Genomic DNA, 14556 nt, shown 5'->3' with positions numbered 1-14556 from the left:
TCATATGCATGCATATATTTGAATGGGTTTTAATTGTTTAAATTTGGTTGTGATAGTTATATAACGAATGAACCAAATAATGATAATTTGTATGTGTTGTTAGGATTTATTAAATTACACTACATTATGGTTCGGCAAATGTGATTAAAGTAGCCAAATTTTAACAAGTTTGCATTCGGTCTTGGCTCATTAAATGTTGTTATTATTATATTATATAATATGTATATTGATTTGAATGTTTGAAGTGCATAGATTTGTAAAATGATAGAGTTAAGTTGTAAGTGAGTAATTGTTTTAATTAAACTTGTATTCAGCTAAATGCACTGAATAATAACCAAATGAATAGCAATTTGTGCAATGGTAAATCATGAAAATAATATGTGTTTTTATGTGAAGTATAAGTGTCCAACTTGTTATTAAATGAATGCCGAATATGATATGACTTTATTTAAATGATTATATGTAATAAATTTTGTATATTCCAATTATGTATAGAATACAGTATGCGATTAAAGTGTAATAATATTTGAATGTTTGCACATATTATAAGTTGAATTAAAAGTTTATTCAGTTATGTGATATTAGTAATCGCATCAACTATTGATGTTAATAAATAATTGTTCTTAAAAGTTTATGCAAGTGTACTCATGTGAATGCTTGGATTTGTGTTTTGATTGGTAATACCTCGTAACCCTAATCTGGAAACGGATACGAGTTAGGGGTGTTACAAGAATGCTCAGAATTGAGCACACGGGCAGAGACACGGGCGTGTGTCCCAGCCGTGTGTGCTACACGGCCCAGAACATGGGCGTGTATTTTGGCCGTGTGAAACTTGCACCTAATTTTGAAAATTAAATTAACCACATGACCTAACACACGGGCGTGTGGCTGGCCATGTGGCATAAGTCAAAGAGCTATACAAGGTCGGACACGGCTTGCGACATGGGAGTGTACTATGGTCACACAGGCGTGTGAGCCCTGTAACTAGGAAAAAATTTTAAATTTCGCAAAAAATTCTCTGAGATCTCGATTTAGTCCCGATTCGATTCTAATGCTTATAATGGGCCTCAAGGGCCCTTGCAAGGGACAATAATACCATTTACAGGAATTGAATAGTAATTAACCTGAATTATTTTAAATTGCCCTATAAACATCGGTAATACTCTGTAACCCTATTCTGATAACGGATACGGGTTAAGGGTCTTACAGAAATTAATTATAGTTACATATATAACCTTTTAATATAATGATGTACTCTTTTATTACGTATGACTAACAAGATAACAGTATAAACATATGATGATGTTATTAACATCTGTTAAAAGGTGGCTTAAATGCAGACCAAAGCAGTTCGAGCCATACAAGTTGCAACTGAAGTATAAGCTGTTATTTTGTTACTTTTTAGTTGATGTTTTGTTGCTTAGTTACATTAGAACAAAGTTAGTGATACACTTGATGTAATTTGGTGCTGATAGATTTGATAAATCAGCTTAACCAAGTGTGCAAGCAAAGTTTTGTAAGTTTCAAGACTTTGTTAGTGGAGTTATGTATGTTTAGGTGATGTTTTTCATCTTTTGACAAGTTGATTACTTGTTATATGTAATGCTTTTGTTTTCAAAATTTGATGATGAATCATTTAGCAAATTCTTCTTCTTGTTTTTCGTTTTTATTCAAGCATTCTGTTCTTATAGCTTGAGCTTAACTCATTTGTTTGTTCAGCAAGATATCGAAGCTTAAAGCTTAAGTTTTTGCTGAAATTTCTTATTCTGTTTTCTAAGTTCCTAAAATTGGCATCTAGAGCTGACTTCTTAGAAGACCTTTCTCTTTTCTACTTTCAAAACAATGTCTTCATCAAGTTTCTCTCCAGCAGCACAACTAGTATTCAATGGTGAAGGCTACCACATTTGGGTAGTGAAAATGAAGACCTACCTGCAAGCATTTGACCTGTGAGAGTTTATCAATACTGATGTTGAACCACCACCCTTGAGAGCTAGCCCCACAGTAGCTCAAATTAGGCCTCTGATAACAGATCTAAGAGGTACAATGCAATGTCTTGCATTCAAAACAGTGTGTCAAACTTGATTTTCACAAGGATTATGGCTTGTGAGACTTTAAAACAAGCTTGGGACAGACTTAAAGAAGAGTTTCAAGGAACTGAATAAACAAGACAACAACAACTTTTAAATTTGAGAAGAGACTTTGAAAACTTGAAGATGAAGGAGTCAGAGACAGTTAAGCAATATTCAGACAGGATCATGACTATTTTAAACAGCATCAGATTGCAAAGAAACTAGTTCAGTGAAGCCATAGTAGTAGAGAAGGTTATTTCAACCTTACCTGAGAGATATGAAGCCAAAATCTTTTCTCTAGAAGATCCAAGAGATCTTTCAAGCATCTCTTTGACTAAGCTGATCAATGCTCTCTATGCTCAGGAACAAAGAATAGCTAGCAAATAGGAGGAGCATCAAGAAGGTGCCTTTCAAGCCAAGAGTAGACTAACCTCGAGCTCCTCTGGCTACAAAAGGAAGAAAACTTGGCTAAACAAGTCTAAGAGAGATAGAGCAAGGAGAAGATATCCACTTTGCTCATATTGCAAAAGGGTTAGCCATCCTGAAGCAAATTGCTACTATAGACCTGATATGCAGTGCAAAGTTTGTAAATAGATGGGCATGTTGAGAAGGTTTGCAAAAACAAAGGCCAGCAGAAGCAACACCAATCTCAACAGCTTAGAACATGAGCTCAAGTGGCAGAGGAAAGATGTGCTCAAGAAGAGCAAGTATTTGCTGTCTCTTATTCAACAAATAGAAGAAAAATCACAAAAAAGTGGCTGATTAATGGTGGCTGCACCAACTACATGAGACCTGATGCAACTATTTTCAAGAACATAGATAGAACTTTCAATTTAAGAGCAAAAGTGGACAATGGACAATACATCAAAGCAGAAGGTAAGGGAGATATGCTGATTGACACTCCTTCAATTACCAAACTTGTTTCCAATATTTTGTTAGTACTTAGAAATAGATAAAATCTGCTAAGTATTGCTCAAGTAGTTGAAAATGGATATTTTGTTGTATTCAAAGGCAAATAGTGCCTGGTTAGTGATCCAAGTGGATCTAAGCTCATGTCAATAACCATGACTGACAAAAACTTTATTGTTGATTGGAACAAGAGTTCAGTTATTGCCTATACAACAACTTTAGATGAGTCCAAATTCTGGCATAAAAGGTTAGGCTATGTCAACTATAAGTCTTTACTTCAGTTTTCCAAAGAAGACTTGGTTGAAAGTTTCATAAAAATAGTTGAAAAATAGGATATCTGTGAGGTGTGTCTGCTAGGAGCAAGCTAGGCTTCCATTTCCAAAGCTGTAGTTAGTCCACACTAATGTGTGTGGCTCTATGAAGACACAATCCTTAAATGGCAGTAGGTATTTCATTCTCTTCATTAATGATTATTCAAGGTTCTACTGGGTTTACTTTTTAAAGCTCAAGTCAGAAGTAGCTCAATGTTTTAGAAATTCAAGGTTGCAATAGAAACTCAATCAGGTTGCACGTTCAGGATACTAAGGTTAGACAATGGGACAGAGTACACCTCAGCAATGTTTTAGAGTTTTTGTGAAGAATCAGAGATCTAACACTAGCTCACAAACACCTACACACCTCAGCAGAATGGTGTCAGTGAGAGAAAGAATCGAACTCTGATGGATATGGCCAGATGCTTTATGTTTGAAAGGAATTTGCCCAGAAGTTTTTGGGCTGAGCCAGTGAACACTGCAGTTTATCTTTAAAACAGGCTACCAACTAAAGCCTCGTTTGAAAAAACTCCATTTGAGGCATGGTTTGGGTTCAAGCCATCAATTGCTCACCTAAAAGTCTTTGGTTGCATATGTTATGCATACATTCCTGTTGTCAAAAGGGACAAATTGGCAAAAAAGGCTCAGCCTGGCATTTTAGTGGGCTATAAGAGTGTCAAGAAGGGCTATAAGATTTTGGATCCTACAACTTACAAAGTCTTTGTGAGCATTGATGAGAGGTCAACCTGGAATTGGGATAAAAGTGAACCAGAATGTACTGCTGATGACCTAGTGATAGTGCAAACTTAAGTTAATCAAAATGATCCAGAGATGGACATTGATCATGAGCTAGTTAGATGAACTAGACCACTTAGTGAAATATATGATAGGTAAGATGTGGCTATTGTTGGACAACATGTTTTGAAGAATCTCAAGCTCAAGAAGGCTGGAAGCAAGCCATGCTTGATGAAATGTTCACAAAAACCAGACCTGAAAGTTAGTTGCAAGACCAGTTCACAGGAAGGTCACAGGAGTAAAATGGGTGTTTCGAGCTAAGCACAATGCGGATGGAACTTTGAACAAGCTTAAGGTAAGGTTAGTAATAAAGGGATTCAGTTAGAAGTATGGGACTAACAACTTTGAAACATTTGCACCAGTGGCAAGACTTGATACAATCAGACTGCTGGTTGCACTGGCTGCTCAAAGACAGTGGAAAATACATCAACTTGATGTAAATTCAGCCTTTCTCAATGGTTTTCTTGATGAAGAAATATTTTTTGAACAGCCAGAAGGTTTTTAAGTTATTGGTGAAGAAGGCAAAGTGTACAAGCTGAGAAAAGCCTTGTATGGCTTAAAGTAGGCACCAAGGGCCTAGTATGACAGAATTGACACCTACCTAACAAGCTTGGAGTTCGAGAGAAACATTAGTGAGCCAACATTGTATATGAAGAAGCAAGGTGATGAAACATTGCTTATAGTCTCCTTATATGTGGATGACTTGTTGGTGACAGGTGAAAACAATGCCATGCTAATAGATTTCAAAGGAAAAATGAGGAGCATGTTTGAAATGTCAGATTTGGGTAAAATGTCCTATTTCCTTGCCATGGAGGTGTCTCAAACTCAGCAACGAATTTTCTTAAGCCAAAAGGCATTTGCCTTGAAAATTCTAAACAGATTCTCCATGCAGAATTGCAAAGTAATCAGCACTCTAATTGTTGTTGGAGAAAAGCTATCAAGTCATGGCAATTATGAAAAGTTTGATGAATTATGTAACACCCCTAACCCATATCCGTTACCGGAACAAGGTTACAGAGCATTGCCAGAGTTTACAGAATAATTTCATAAAATTCATATCATTTACTATTCATATCTGAAATTAATAATAATGTCCCTTGAATGAACCCCCAAGGTTGAATCAAGTCGGGACTGAATCAGGAACTCAGAAAATTTTTCGCAAAATTTTAAAATTTTTCTAGATGCAGGGCGCGCATGCCCGTGTGGTCAAGGGATACAACCGTGCTACATGCCATGTCTAACCTGGTGTAACTCTCTGACTTGTGCCACACGGCCAGCTACATGTCCGTGTGCTAGGTCGTGTGGTCAATTTAATTTTCGAAAATTAATGCAGGTTTCACATGGCCAAGACACACGCCTATGTTCTAGGCCGTATATCACATACGGTTGAGACACATGCTCGTGTCTCTACCCGTGTGCCCAATTCTGAGCATTTTGTTTCTAAATTTTAACGTAAAAGGGATACACGACCAAACCATATGTCCATGTGCCAGGCCATGTGTCACACATGGTCAAGACACACGCTCGTGTGTGTACCTGTGTGGACAAAATAAGACTATTTCCTAGCCTTATTTCTCACCCAAACTTTACCATCAACCTATCAAAACACTTACACAGTTAAATCAACCAACTTCAAGTATTTAACCAATCAAAACATCATCAACAGGTATGATATAACATTACCTATATTCATATAACCAAACTTACCTTTTTGTTAAGGTATATAGTTTACCTTAATTTAATCTAACCATACCATACACACATACACACACAAATATATATATATTAACATGATGTAACTTTGTAGTAATATACCAAATCCAACATCACTAGTCGTACCAATATCTAGATTACAAACATTCATTTACAAGCCATCATTTGGCTAAGTTAACCTATACATGCCATTATACCAAATTAAGTTTACTGTTCATACCAAAACAAGCTAGTGGATAATGTGATGATGCTCCGACCAATCTCCAACCTTTGGGAGTTCTTGAGCACTATAAAACAGAGAAAATAAAACCTAGTAAGCATTTAATGCTTAGTAAGCTCGTATAACAAGAATTAGACTTATCAATTACATTTATTCAAATAAGTATAAAATAACATGATTCCCAACCAATTGGAAAATTTTCCTAAACGCATAAACTTAAATAATTATGTTAGTCACATAATTCATGTGTACATTAAATAGCATAGATGAACTCATCATGTTACAAATTTTCAAGAATTTTAGGAACATTTGAGATATAATTCATTTAATCTCATAAATTCTCATTTCGGGAATTTATCCGTTGAATCATTGAAATTTCGATGGATACTCAGGTAGTACACACAAGGTGTACAAAACTGTAAATCGTCAACTCATAATCAGGGGTACCCATTAGGGCACTTAATATGGAGTACACTCTCGAGCCACATTTTAGGATGCTCAGTTGAGCCAAGTAACAGGACACTTATTCGGACTAAACAGGAAACTCAAAAAAGTTTTAATTAAGGAGTTTATAGAGTTTATCAGGTAACTTTGAAGAGTTATTATTAGGGAGCACCAGATAAGGTAACAAGGAGTTCAAGCGAGCCATGTCAGGAAGCCCATAAGAGCTTATATCAAGACGCTCACATAGAGCTGCGTTTGTGTCCGCATTATATGCTAGATCACAATCGATCGAATCATGTAACAGGACGCTCATACAGAGCTACAGTAGTGCACAACAAATGCAAAATCACTACCGATCAGGATGCTCGCAAGAATTATTTAACAGGATGCTCGAGAGGGCTATAACAGGATTGCTCATCCGAGTTATAATTTGTCCACAACATATGCAAGACCATATGTAATATGGGAAATCACATATATCTATCGAATTTCATTATCCAAACGGAACTTGTCATTTATCAAGCAATATCGAACATGTAATTTATTTCATACTTTAAACATTTATATAATTCAGCCAAATACAACATTGAACTCAAACATAGTAACATACATAAATAAGTTATACGAACTTACCTTGATAATTGTCCGTATAAGAAATTCTACTAATCCAAAACTTTTTCTTTTCCTCGATTTAGCTTCGAATTTGAGTTGTCTGGATCTATGTAAATGAATTTAATCATCAATTTATCACATTTAATATCCAATTGGATTCAATTTACATCCTAGAAAAAAATACCATTTTGCCCCTAAACATTTCATAGATTCCAATTTCATCCTTAGGCTTGGAAAATGAAATTCATGCAATTTAATCCTTATTCCAAGCCTAATCTAAATTTTCATATAATATTTACAGCACATGTATATCACAAAATTTAGAATTTTTCCATAACTTTTACATCTTTACAATTTAATCCCTAAACCATAATTTCATCAAAATTCTCTTTGTAAAGGTTGCTTATCTATTAACAATATTTCATTTTCTACCATAAATTTCAAAATTTCAGCATATTCATCCATGAAAAAATTTCTATACTTTGATAACTTTTCAAAGTAATCCCTAAAATAGATAAATTAAACTATCTCGATCTCAAAAATATAAAAATTACTAAAAACTGGACAAGAATACTTACCTAATTAAGCTAAGAAAGTTTGCTTTCTCTTTCCTAAGGTTTCCATAGAAAAATTGGGGATGAAAATGATATAAAATGATATTAATTCTATTTAATTATTTATCATCTTTTAATTTTTCTCATTTCCAATTTAGTCCTTAGCCTTTCTTAATTTTTCCATGGATGGATCACCAAAAATATCTACTAATTTTTCTTTAATGGTCTAATTTCCATATAAGGACCTCAAGTTTTGAATTCCATAGCTATTTGATCCCTCTAACTTCTAGAATTCAACTTTTGCATTTTTTGCAATTTGGTTCTTTCCCTAATTAAACACATAATCGATAAAATTTTTCTTATCAAAATTTTCATGACATTCCTATCATAATGCAGACCATGCAATAATATTAAGATAAATTTTCTTTCCGACTCGGATTTGTGGTCTTGAAATCACTGTTCTGATTTCACTGAAAATGGGCTGTTACAAATCAACCTATAGGAGCCTAGTGGGATATTTACTCTACTTAACAACCACAAGACCAGACATAATGTTTGCAGTCAGTCTCCTATCCAGGTTCATGCATTGCTGCAATGTGAACCATTTTCAAGCTACAAAGAGAGTTCTCAGGTACTTTAAAGGTACTCTAAGCTTTGGAATAATGTTTACCAAGGTTGACATCAAGAACCTCCTTGGTTTTGCTGATAGTGACTGAGCAGAATCGATTGATGATAGGAAAAACACTTCAGGGTATCTATTTACCCTTGGATCAGTTATTTTTTGTTGGAGCTCAAAGAAGCAAACTATTGTTGCTCAATCAACGGCTAAAGTAAAATATGTAGCTGTTGCAGGAGCTGTTAACCAAGCAATTTGGTTAAGGAAGATCATGGCAAATACGAACTTGCACCAAAGAGAAGCAACAAAATTAGAAGTGATAATCAATCTACTGTTACAATTGCAAAGAATCTAGTGTTTTATGGGAAAACAAAGCGTTTTAAGATCAAGTTTCATTTTATTAGAGAAATGAAACAATCTCAAGAAATCAAACTGGTTTATTGCAGTTCTGAAGATCAGTTAGCTGATATCTTGACAAAGTCTTTTTGTGTATCAAGGTTTAGGAGCTTGTTGCATAGAAGCCAAGGAGGAGTGTCAAAAGGTGGCTTACATGCAGACCAAAGAAGTTTGAGCCATGCAAGTTGCTGAAGCATAAGTTGTTGTTTTGTTACTTATTAGTTGATGTTTTGTTGTTTAGTTACATTAGAACTAAGTTAGTGATACACTTGATGTAATTTGGTGTTGATAGATTTAATAAATCAGCTTAACCAAGTATGTAAGCAATAAGTTTTAAGACTTTGTTAGTGGAGTTGGGTATGTTTAGGTGATGTTTTTCATCTTTTGACAAGTTGATTACTTGTTATTAGAAGTGATCATGGATCGGGCCAGACAGGGCTCAACTAAAAATTTAGGCACATGTACTAGGCTTGGGCCCAGCCCGGCCCGAAAAATTGGCCTAAAATTTTGCCCAAGCTCAACCCGGATAAAAATGCTAAAATCCAGGCCCGACCTGGCCCGCCCGTATTAATTTTTATATTATTTTTATATAATTTTTAAATATATATAATACACCAAAAATACTAAAAAATCAAAATAAATATTTCCCAACAAATTGAAAATAAATTTTAAAAAATATGTAGACTTAAATAACACTAAGATAAATACAACTTAATAAGCAAATGCCTCTAAAATAATAACAAAATTAACAACTGCCTTTAAAATAATAACAAAATTAACAATAAAATAAGTTTTATACAATATCCAAACAATAACAATAAAATAATTGCAACATAATAATAAAATAGTAGCAAAATAAGAATAAAACAACAAGAAAATAACATTTAACAAAAAAAAGAGCAATTTTTTTTGTCTTTTAGTGAACTTGGGTCGGGCCAGACTTGAGCCGAAAATACTTTACTCGAGGCTTAACCTGTTTTTTAAATGAGCCTTATTTTTTTGTCCAAGCCCATTTGTCGGGATCTATATTTTTGCTCAAACCCTCCCACATTTCGGGCAGACTTTCAGGCTGGGCCGAGTGGCCCGACCCATGATCAGGTCTACTTGTTATATGTAATGCTTTTGTTTTTAAGAAATAGATGATAAATTATTCAACAAATTCATCTTGTTTTTGGTTTTTATTCAAGCATTCTGTTCTTATAGCTTGGGCTTAACTCCTTTGTTTGTTCAACAAGATACCAAAGCTTAAAACTTAAGTTTCTGCTGAAATTTCTTATTCTGTTTTCTAAGTTCCTACAACATCAGTATATTCTTTCTTGACATATCCAACTTCCTCATTTTTACAATGTTTTGCACTTTCTATAAGGTTTCTCCTTAAGATTTGTGAATATTGTGATGATGACCCCTTGTGGTCCTTTACGAAGACCAAGTGATCAACAAACTTCCACAATTTTACCAATGCATCACCACTTTCAAACAAAAGTTTTGTTCAATTCATCGAATCAGTTCTTATAATATTTCTGGCAGTAGTAGACAAAACTTTTACACTTGGTCACTCTGTTATCTCCAATGTGTGACCTTATATTGTTCGATGGATAGTACCAAGATGCGTGTGCCTGTTTACACATTCAACACAGAACAGCATCATAATCGAGTGTGAAACTTAAAAAGCACAACTGCATCTTGTAAATACTAGAGTAGGCATCAACTAATTGTAGTCTATACAGCCACAAATCAAAGATTAAACGTTCTCATCCAGTCAAAGTCATCACCCAATTACGGACCATTGTGTTCACATCATTTGCACAACTATCGTCCCATCGTCTGCCCTGTTTCATAATTACTTATATTAACTTCAAAAATCGACATTCTGAGAAACTGAGCATCCCTCTAAGCCCATGTCTGGTTTTATGCTTCTTTCTTTTGCATAGGTGCAGTTCAAATACATTGATACGCCAAGGGAGTACACGCAGTCATGCTTGCTCTAGCAGAATTCTCCCTGAAATCATATTTATCTTTATTCATATGTTTGTGTATCCTTTACAGACTATATATCCATTACCTGAGCTTTAGAAGGCTCATCATCAAAAACCATCCTTAGATCCCGAACCAGACAACAAGTTTAAATCCTTATTTTCCTCCACATTCTTATCTTCTTTTATAACTTCCCCTTTATCAGCATTTGACATAACCTTTCTTTTCCTCCTAAACACTGGAACACCATCTCTTTTTCGAAACTTTTCCGACTTATTCATAAGATGAATATACCTAAACCGCATACCCATCAATGGATGCTTCTCCATCAAGAAATCTTTCCTATAAGCTTCCTTAAGCACCACGGTCTGTGTCCTAATCTTATTCGAAACATAAAATATCCCCGGAAAACGCATCACCGCCTTCTTAAATCGGTTCTCGAACCCTAAATACTCTCCCAAACAAAACACATTCTTTCCTTCAGTCTTCTTTGACACCAACAGCCACAAGAACTCGTGAAGCACTGCCACAGTCCATTTCTCCGCCTGGTCACTATTAGGCCCTAAATGAAATGAATTTTCGTAAGGTGAAATGTAAGGCAAATCTTGCCATGTGTCAACCCAATTCTTCACCTTCTTCTCTAAATCAAACCCATTGGGTAATTTCATCGAAAACCTTAACGGCAATCCTTTTTTCAATTTCACGCTGTCAGAAAAAGAAGCTCTCTTTTCCATTTCGGAAATGGCAAGTTCATTCCTCCAAGAAATAAGCTCTAAAAAAAGGGTTTCTTTTCCATCAGAAGGGTTTTTATATTCACAAATTTGGAAATAATCAGGACAATCAGAAAGAAGAAAGGTAATATAATTAGTGGGAAGGCCGAGATCAAATTTGAACTTGTCTAAGATATGTAAAGGCAGCCTACCTGCTTTAGTCAGCATTAAGAGCTTAGCCAACCTGTTTACGACGTCGTTTCGATGGAGGGGAGAGTTGTGAATAGCTAGCTCCTCTTTGTGCAGAGTCATAGCTTGAGGGGTGAGCTTGACGTGGAGAGGAAGAGAGGGAGAGGGTTGGAAGGGGGAGAAAATGGAAGGGTAATTTTGAAAGAGCTTGGAAGTAGAGGTGGGGAGATTGAAGTGGGATTTGAGAGGGGAGAGAGAGGAAAGGGGGAGGGATTTGGAGGGAGAGGAGAGGATTTGGTTTTTGAGGGAAAGGATTTCTTTGAGGTTTTTCTCTCTTTCGACGGCAATGTCTAGGTATGGGTCACGAACCCACTTGATCCTGGCGTCAACGAAGCTGCGGATTAGAAGCAGCCGGTGAGGGAATCTTCTCCAGAGCTCCATGCTTAGCATATCAATGCAGTTTGCATTTGAACTGGAGAACTTAACGACACCATTGGTAAATTTTTGTTTTGACAACTTAATTAAAAAAAATTATAATTTGGTGCTCACTGTGCTATTAAGTGCTACTTTTCTTTAAAATTAATATAATAATTGTAGTAACCAAAATTTGCCCGGGATTTAAAATTGAAAAAATAAATAAATGTTTATTTATTAAACAGTCCTTTTACAGCCCATTTAGCCTAGACCTAGCAGACTGGTAACCCAAATACCCCATAAGCATGCCCATTACACCTTTGACCCAATTCAACGGCTCAAAATGAACTAGGCCCAAAACCTAAAATTTCCAGCTAGAGTTTTCGACCCTAGCTCTTTCCCCTCACGCCGCAGCAGCTTCTGGAAGCCTTGGGGAGTGTCTGTTGAATTCCCCAAAATCGAGGCCATTAATGAGCCTTCTCAGCACAGCCTGGACGACTCCTCAGCTACCAACCAGCGCCTCACCGACACCATCGCCAGACTTCAGGCCTCCATCAACGCCAGTGATCCTTCCATTACCGGATTTTTCGCGAGCACCTGCAAAGAAAGGAAAGAAACACAGCAGATACGAAAAGCAAAAAAGGAAACTAAAATAAAGAGATCACAATCAAAGATATGATACGGCATACGAGAAATGGAAAGAAATCTTTGATTTCTTTCCAGTTTATGTAATAAACAGTGGCTATAAAAGCCCGAATGAAAAACAATGTAAGAGACCTTTTTTTTTTGACAGAAAAAGAAATATACTTACACAAATTTGTTCAAGGAAAATACCAGCAGTCTCTCAAAAGGTGATTTAATCGCATATTTTGTACTTTATTCTAAATATATATGAAATGTTATAACATATACGAGAGGGATCTAAAGTAAAGGAGGTTACCTGGGAAGGATGAAGGTTTTAAACATTCAGACCACCGTGAACGACGGCGCGTGAGGCGCGTGAGGCGAATAAGGCCCAGTGGCCGAAGGCCAAAACTGGAAACTCCTCCTATCCTCTCTGCAGAGAGTTTCAAAAATTTTTTTTTTAACGGTGCAAAATGATTTCTAGGGCTGAAGTTTTGGCTTATATAGCCTCTTTGAAACGACATCGTTTCTGCTTAACTTAATAAGCTCAAAACGGTGTCGTATCAAACATCAGGATCCGCGCGTTGACCCGATTACCCGGGGAAGATCTGCGCATTTTTTAGAATTAGGTTAATTACCCAATCAATCCTTATATCCTTTTGAATTTATAATTACACTTTATTTTATTTATGATTTGGCCCTATTATTTTGTTTTAGTTTTAATTTAGTCCCAACGGTTATTACATTTTGGAAACTGTGTCGTTTAGGACTAGGGAAAATTTCCCAGTGAGTCCTTTGTCGTCTTAATTTTTGCAAACCAAGCCCAGAACTTATATATTTTGCAAATTAGCCTTATAAATCTATTTGAATTCTATTTTAACCCTTATTTTTACTATTTTTAAATTTTGTTATTTTATTTTATATAAAAACTTTTTTTTCCTTAAAAATATATATATTATTATTAAAAATACTACTTATATTATTTTCCTCAATATCTATACTATATTTTTACCATTTAATGTTTAAATATCTTTATCTTTATATTATCTTACATTTTAACAATATGATATTTTATATTATTATTTTACATTATTATTTATATGGTTATTATATTTTACTTATATTATATTTGTATATACTGTACATTATTTTTACGTACATATTATATATTATTCTATATTATTATGTCATTTTTTATACTATCATATATATTTATCTATATGTTATTATCATTAAAGGCTTTAACTTGTATTATATACTTATCTTTATTTATATATTAATAATTACTTTATTTATATTCTATTATTACCTATTTTGAGGATATTATAATATTATAATTTGTATAATACGCATATTTCATCATTAATTACTTATTTTATATTATACTAAACTTATATTTATATATTATATAATTATTTTATTATAAAAATCCTTTTACATATTTGGAATTTTATACATTATTTTTCTAAACCAATATATTTTTATTTTTATATAATTATTATTCTTTTATAAATTTTTGTTATTATATATTATATATTGTATATTAAATACTATTTTATTATTAAATATCATATTTTATTTGTATTATATGTATATCTTGTCAAACAATCACTCACTTTATTTTATATATAATAACTTGTTGATATTTTTATATTGTATATATCATTTGGGTATTAAATGTCATTTTTTTTGTATTTTTTTGCTTATTTATATATGCTATGAATATCTTTGTACGTATGTTAAGATTTCCTATATTTATTATTATTTTTATATATGTAAGTATCTAATGCATGATCTTTATGTTATTGCTATCATATTGTTTAAATTCATGCTTTTACTTACCTATTATGATAATATGCCATATTGTATGTCATCCATGCTCTTTCATGCATCAGTTTTAAAAAACGAGACTTCAAAGTTTTCAAAAAAATAAAAGGCAATGCTTGATGTTTGAAAACTTCGAGAAAAGTAGTGCCCTAACTTATTGGATTGCAACTTCTCTCGTT

At 34.2% G+C, this 14556-nt stretch overlaps 1 protein-coding gene across 1 annotated transcript; it reads right to left on the bottom strand.

The window, feature by feature from the left end:
• Window positions 1-10512: 10512 nt before the first annotated feature.
• Window positions 10513-13033, bottom strand: LOC107925497 (protein WHAT'S THIS FACTOR 9, mitochondrial). Its single transcript, XM_041113378.1, has 2 exons — window positions 12867-13033; window positions 10513-12523 (listed from the first exon to the last, which is right to left on the bottom strand). The coding sequence occupies exon 2, from the start codon at window positions 11960-11962 to the stop codon at window positions 10724-10726; it is 1239 nt and encodes a 412-aa protein (XP_040969312.1). The 5' UTR covers window positions 11963-12523; window positions 12867-13033; the 3' UTR covers window positions 10513-10723.
• Between the last annotated feature and the right edge of the window lie 1523 nt (window positions 13034-14556).

Source organism: Gossypium hirsutum, chromosome A01 (assembly GCF_007990345.1).
Source record: "Gossypium hirsutum isolate 1008001.06 chromosome A01, Gossypium_hirsutum_v2.1, whole genome shotgun sequence".
NCBI lineage: Eukaryota > Viridiplantae > Streptophyta > Magnoliopsida > Malvales > Malvaceae > Gossypium > Gossypium hirsutum.
Note: the sequence above shows the minus strand (reverse complement) of the source record. Positions and strands in the feature narration are given on the sequence as shown.

What these genes read in the sequence shown, in the direction of transcription:
- LOC107925497 (XM_041113378.1), bottom strand. Translation starts at nt 11,962, where the DNA reads ATGCTAAGCATGGAGCTCTGGAGAAGATTCCCTCACCGGCTGCTTCTA.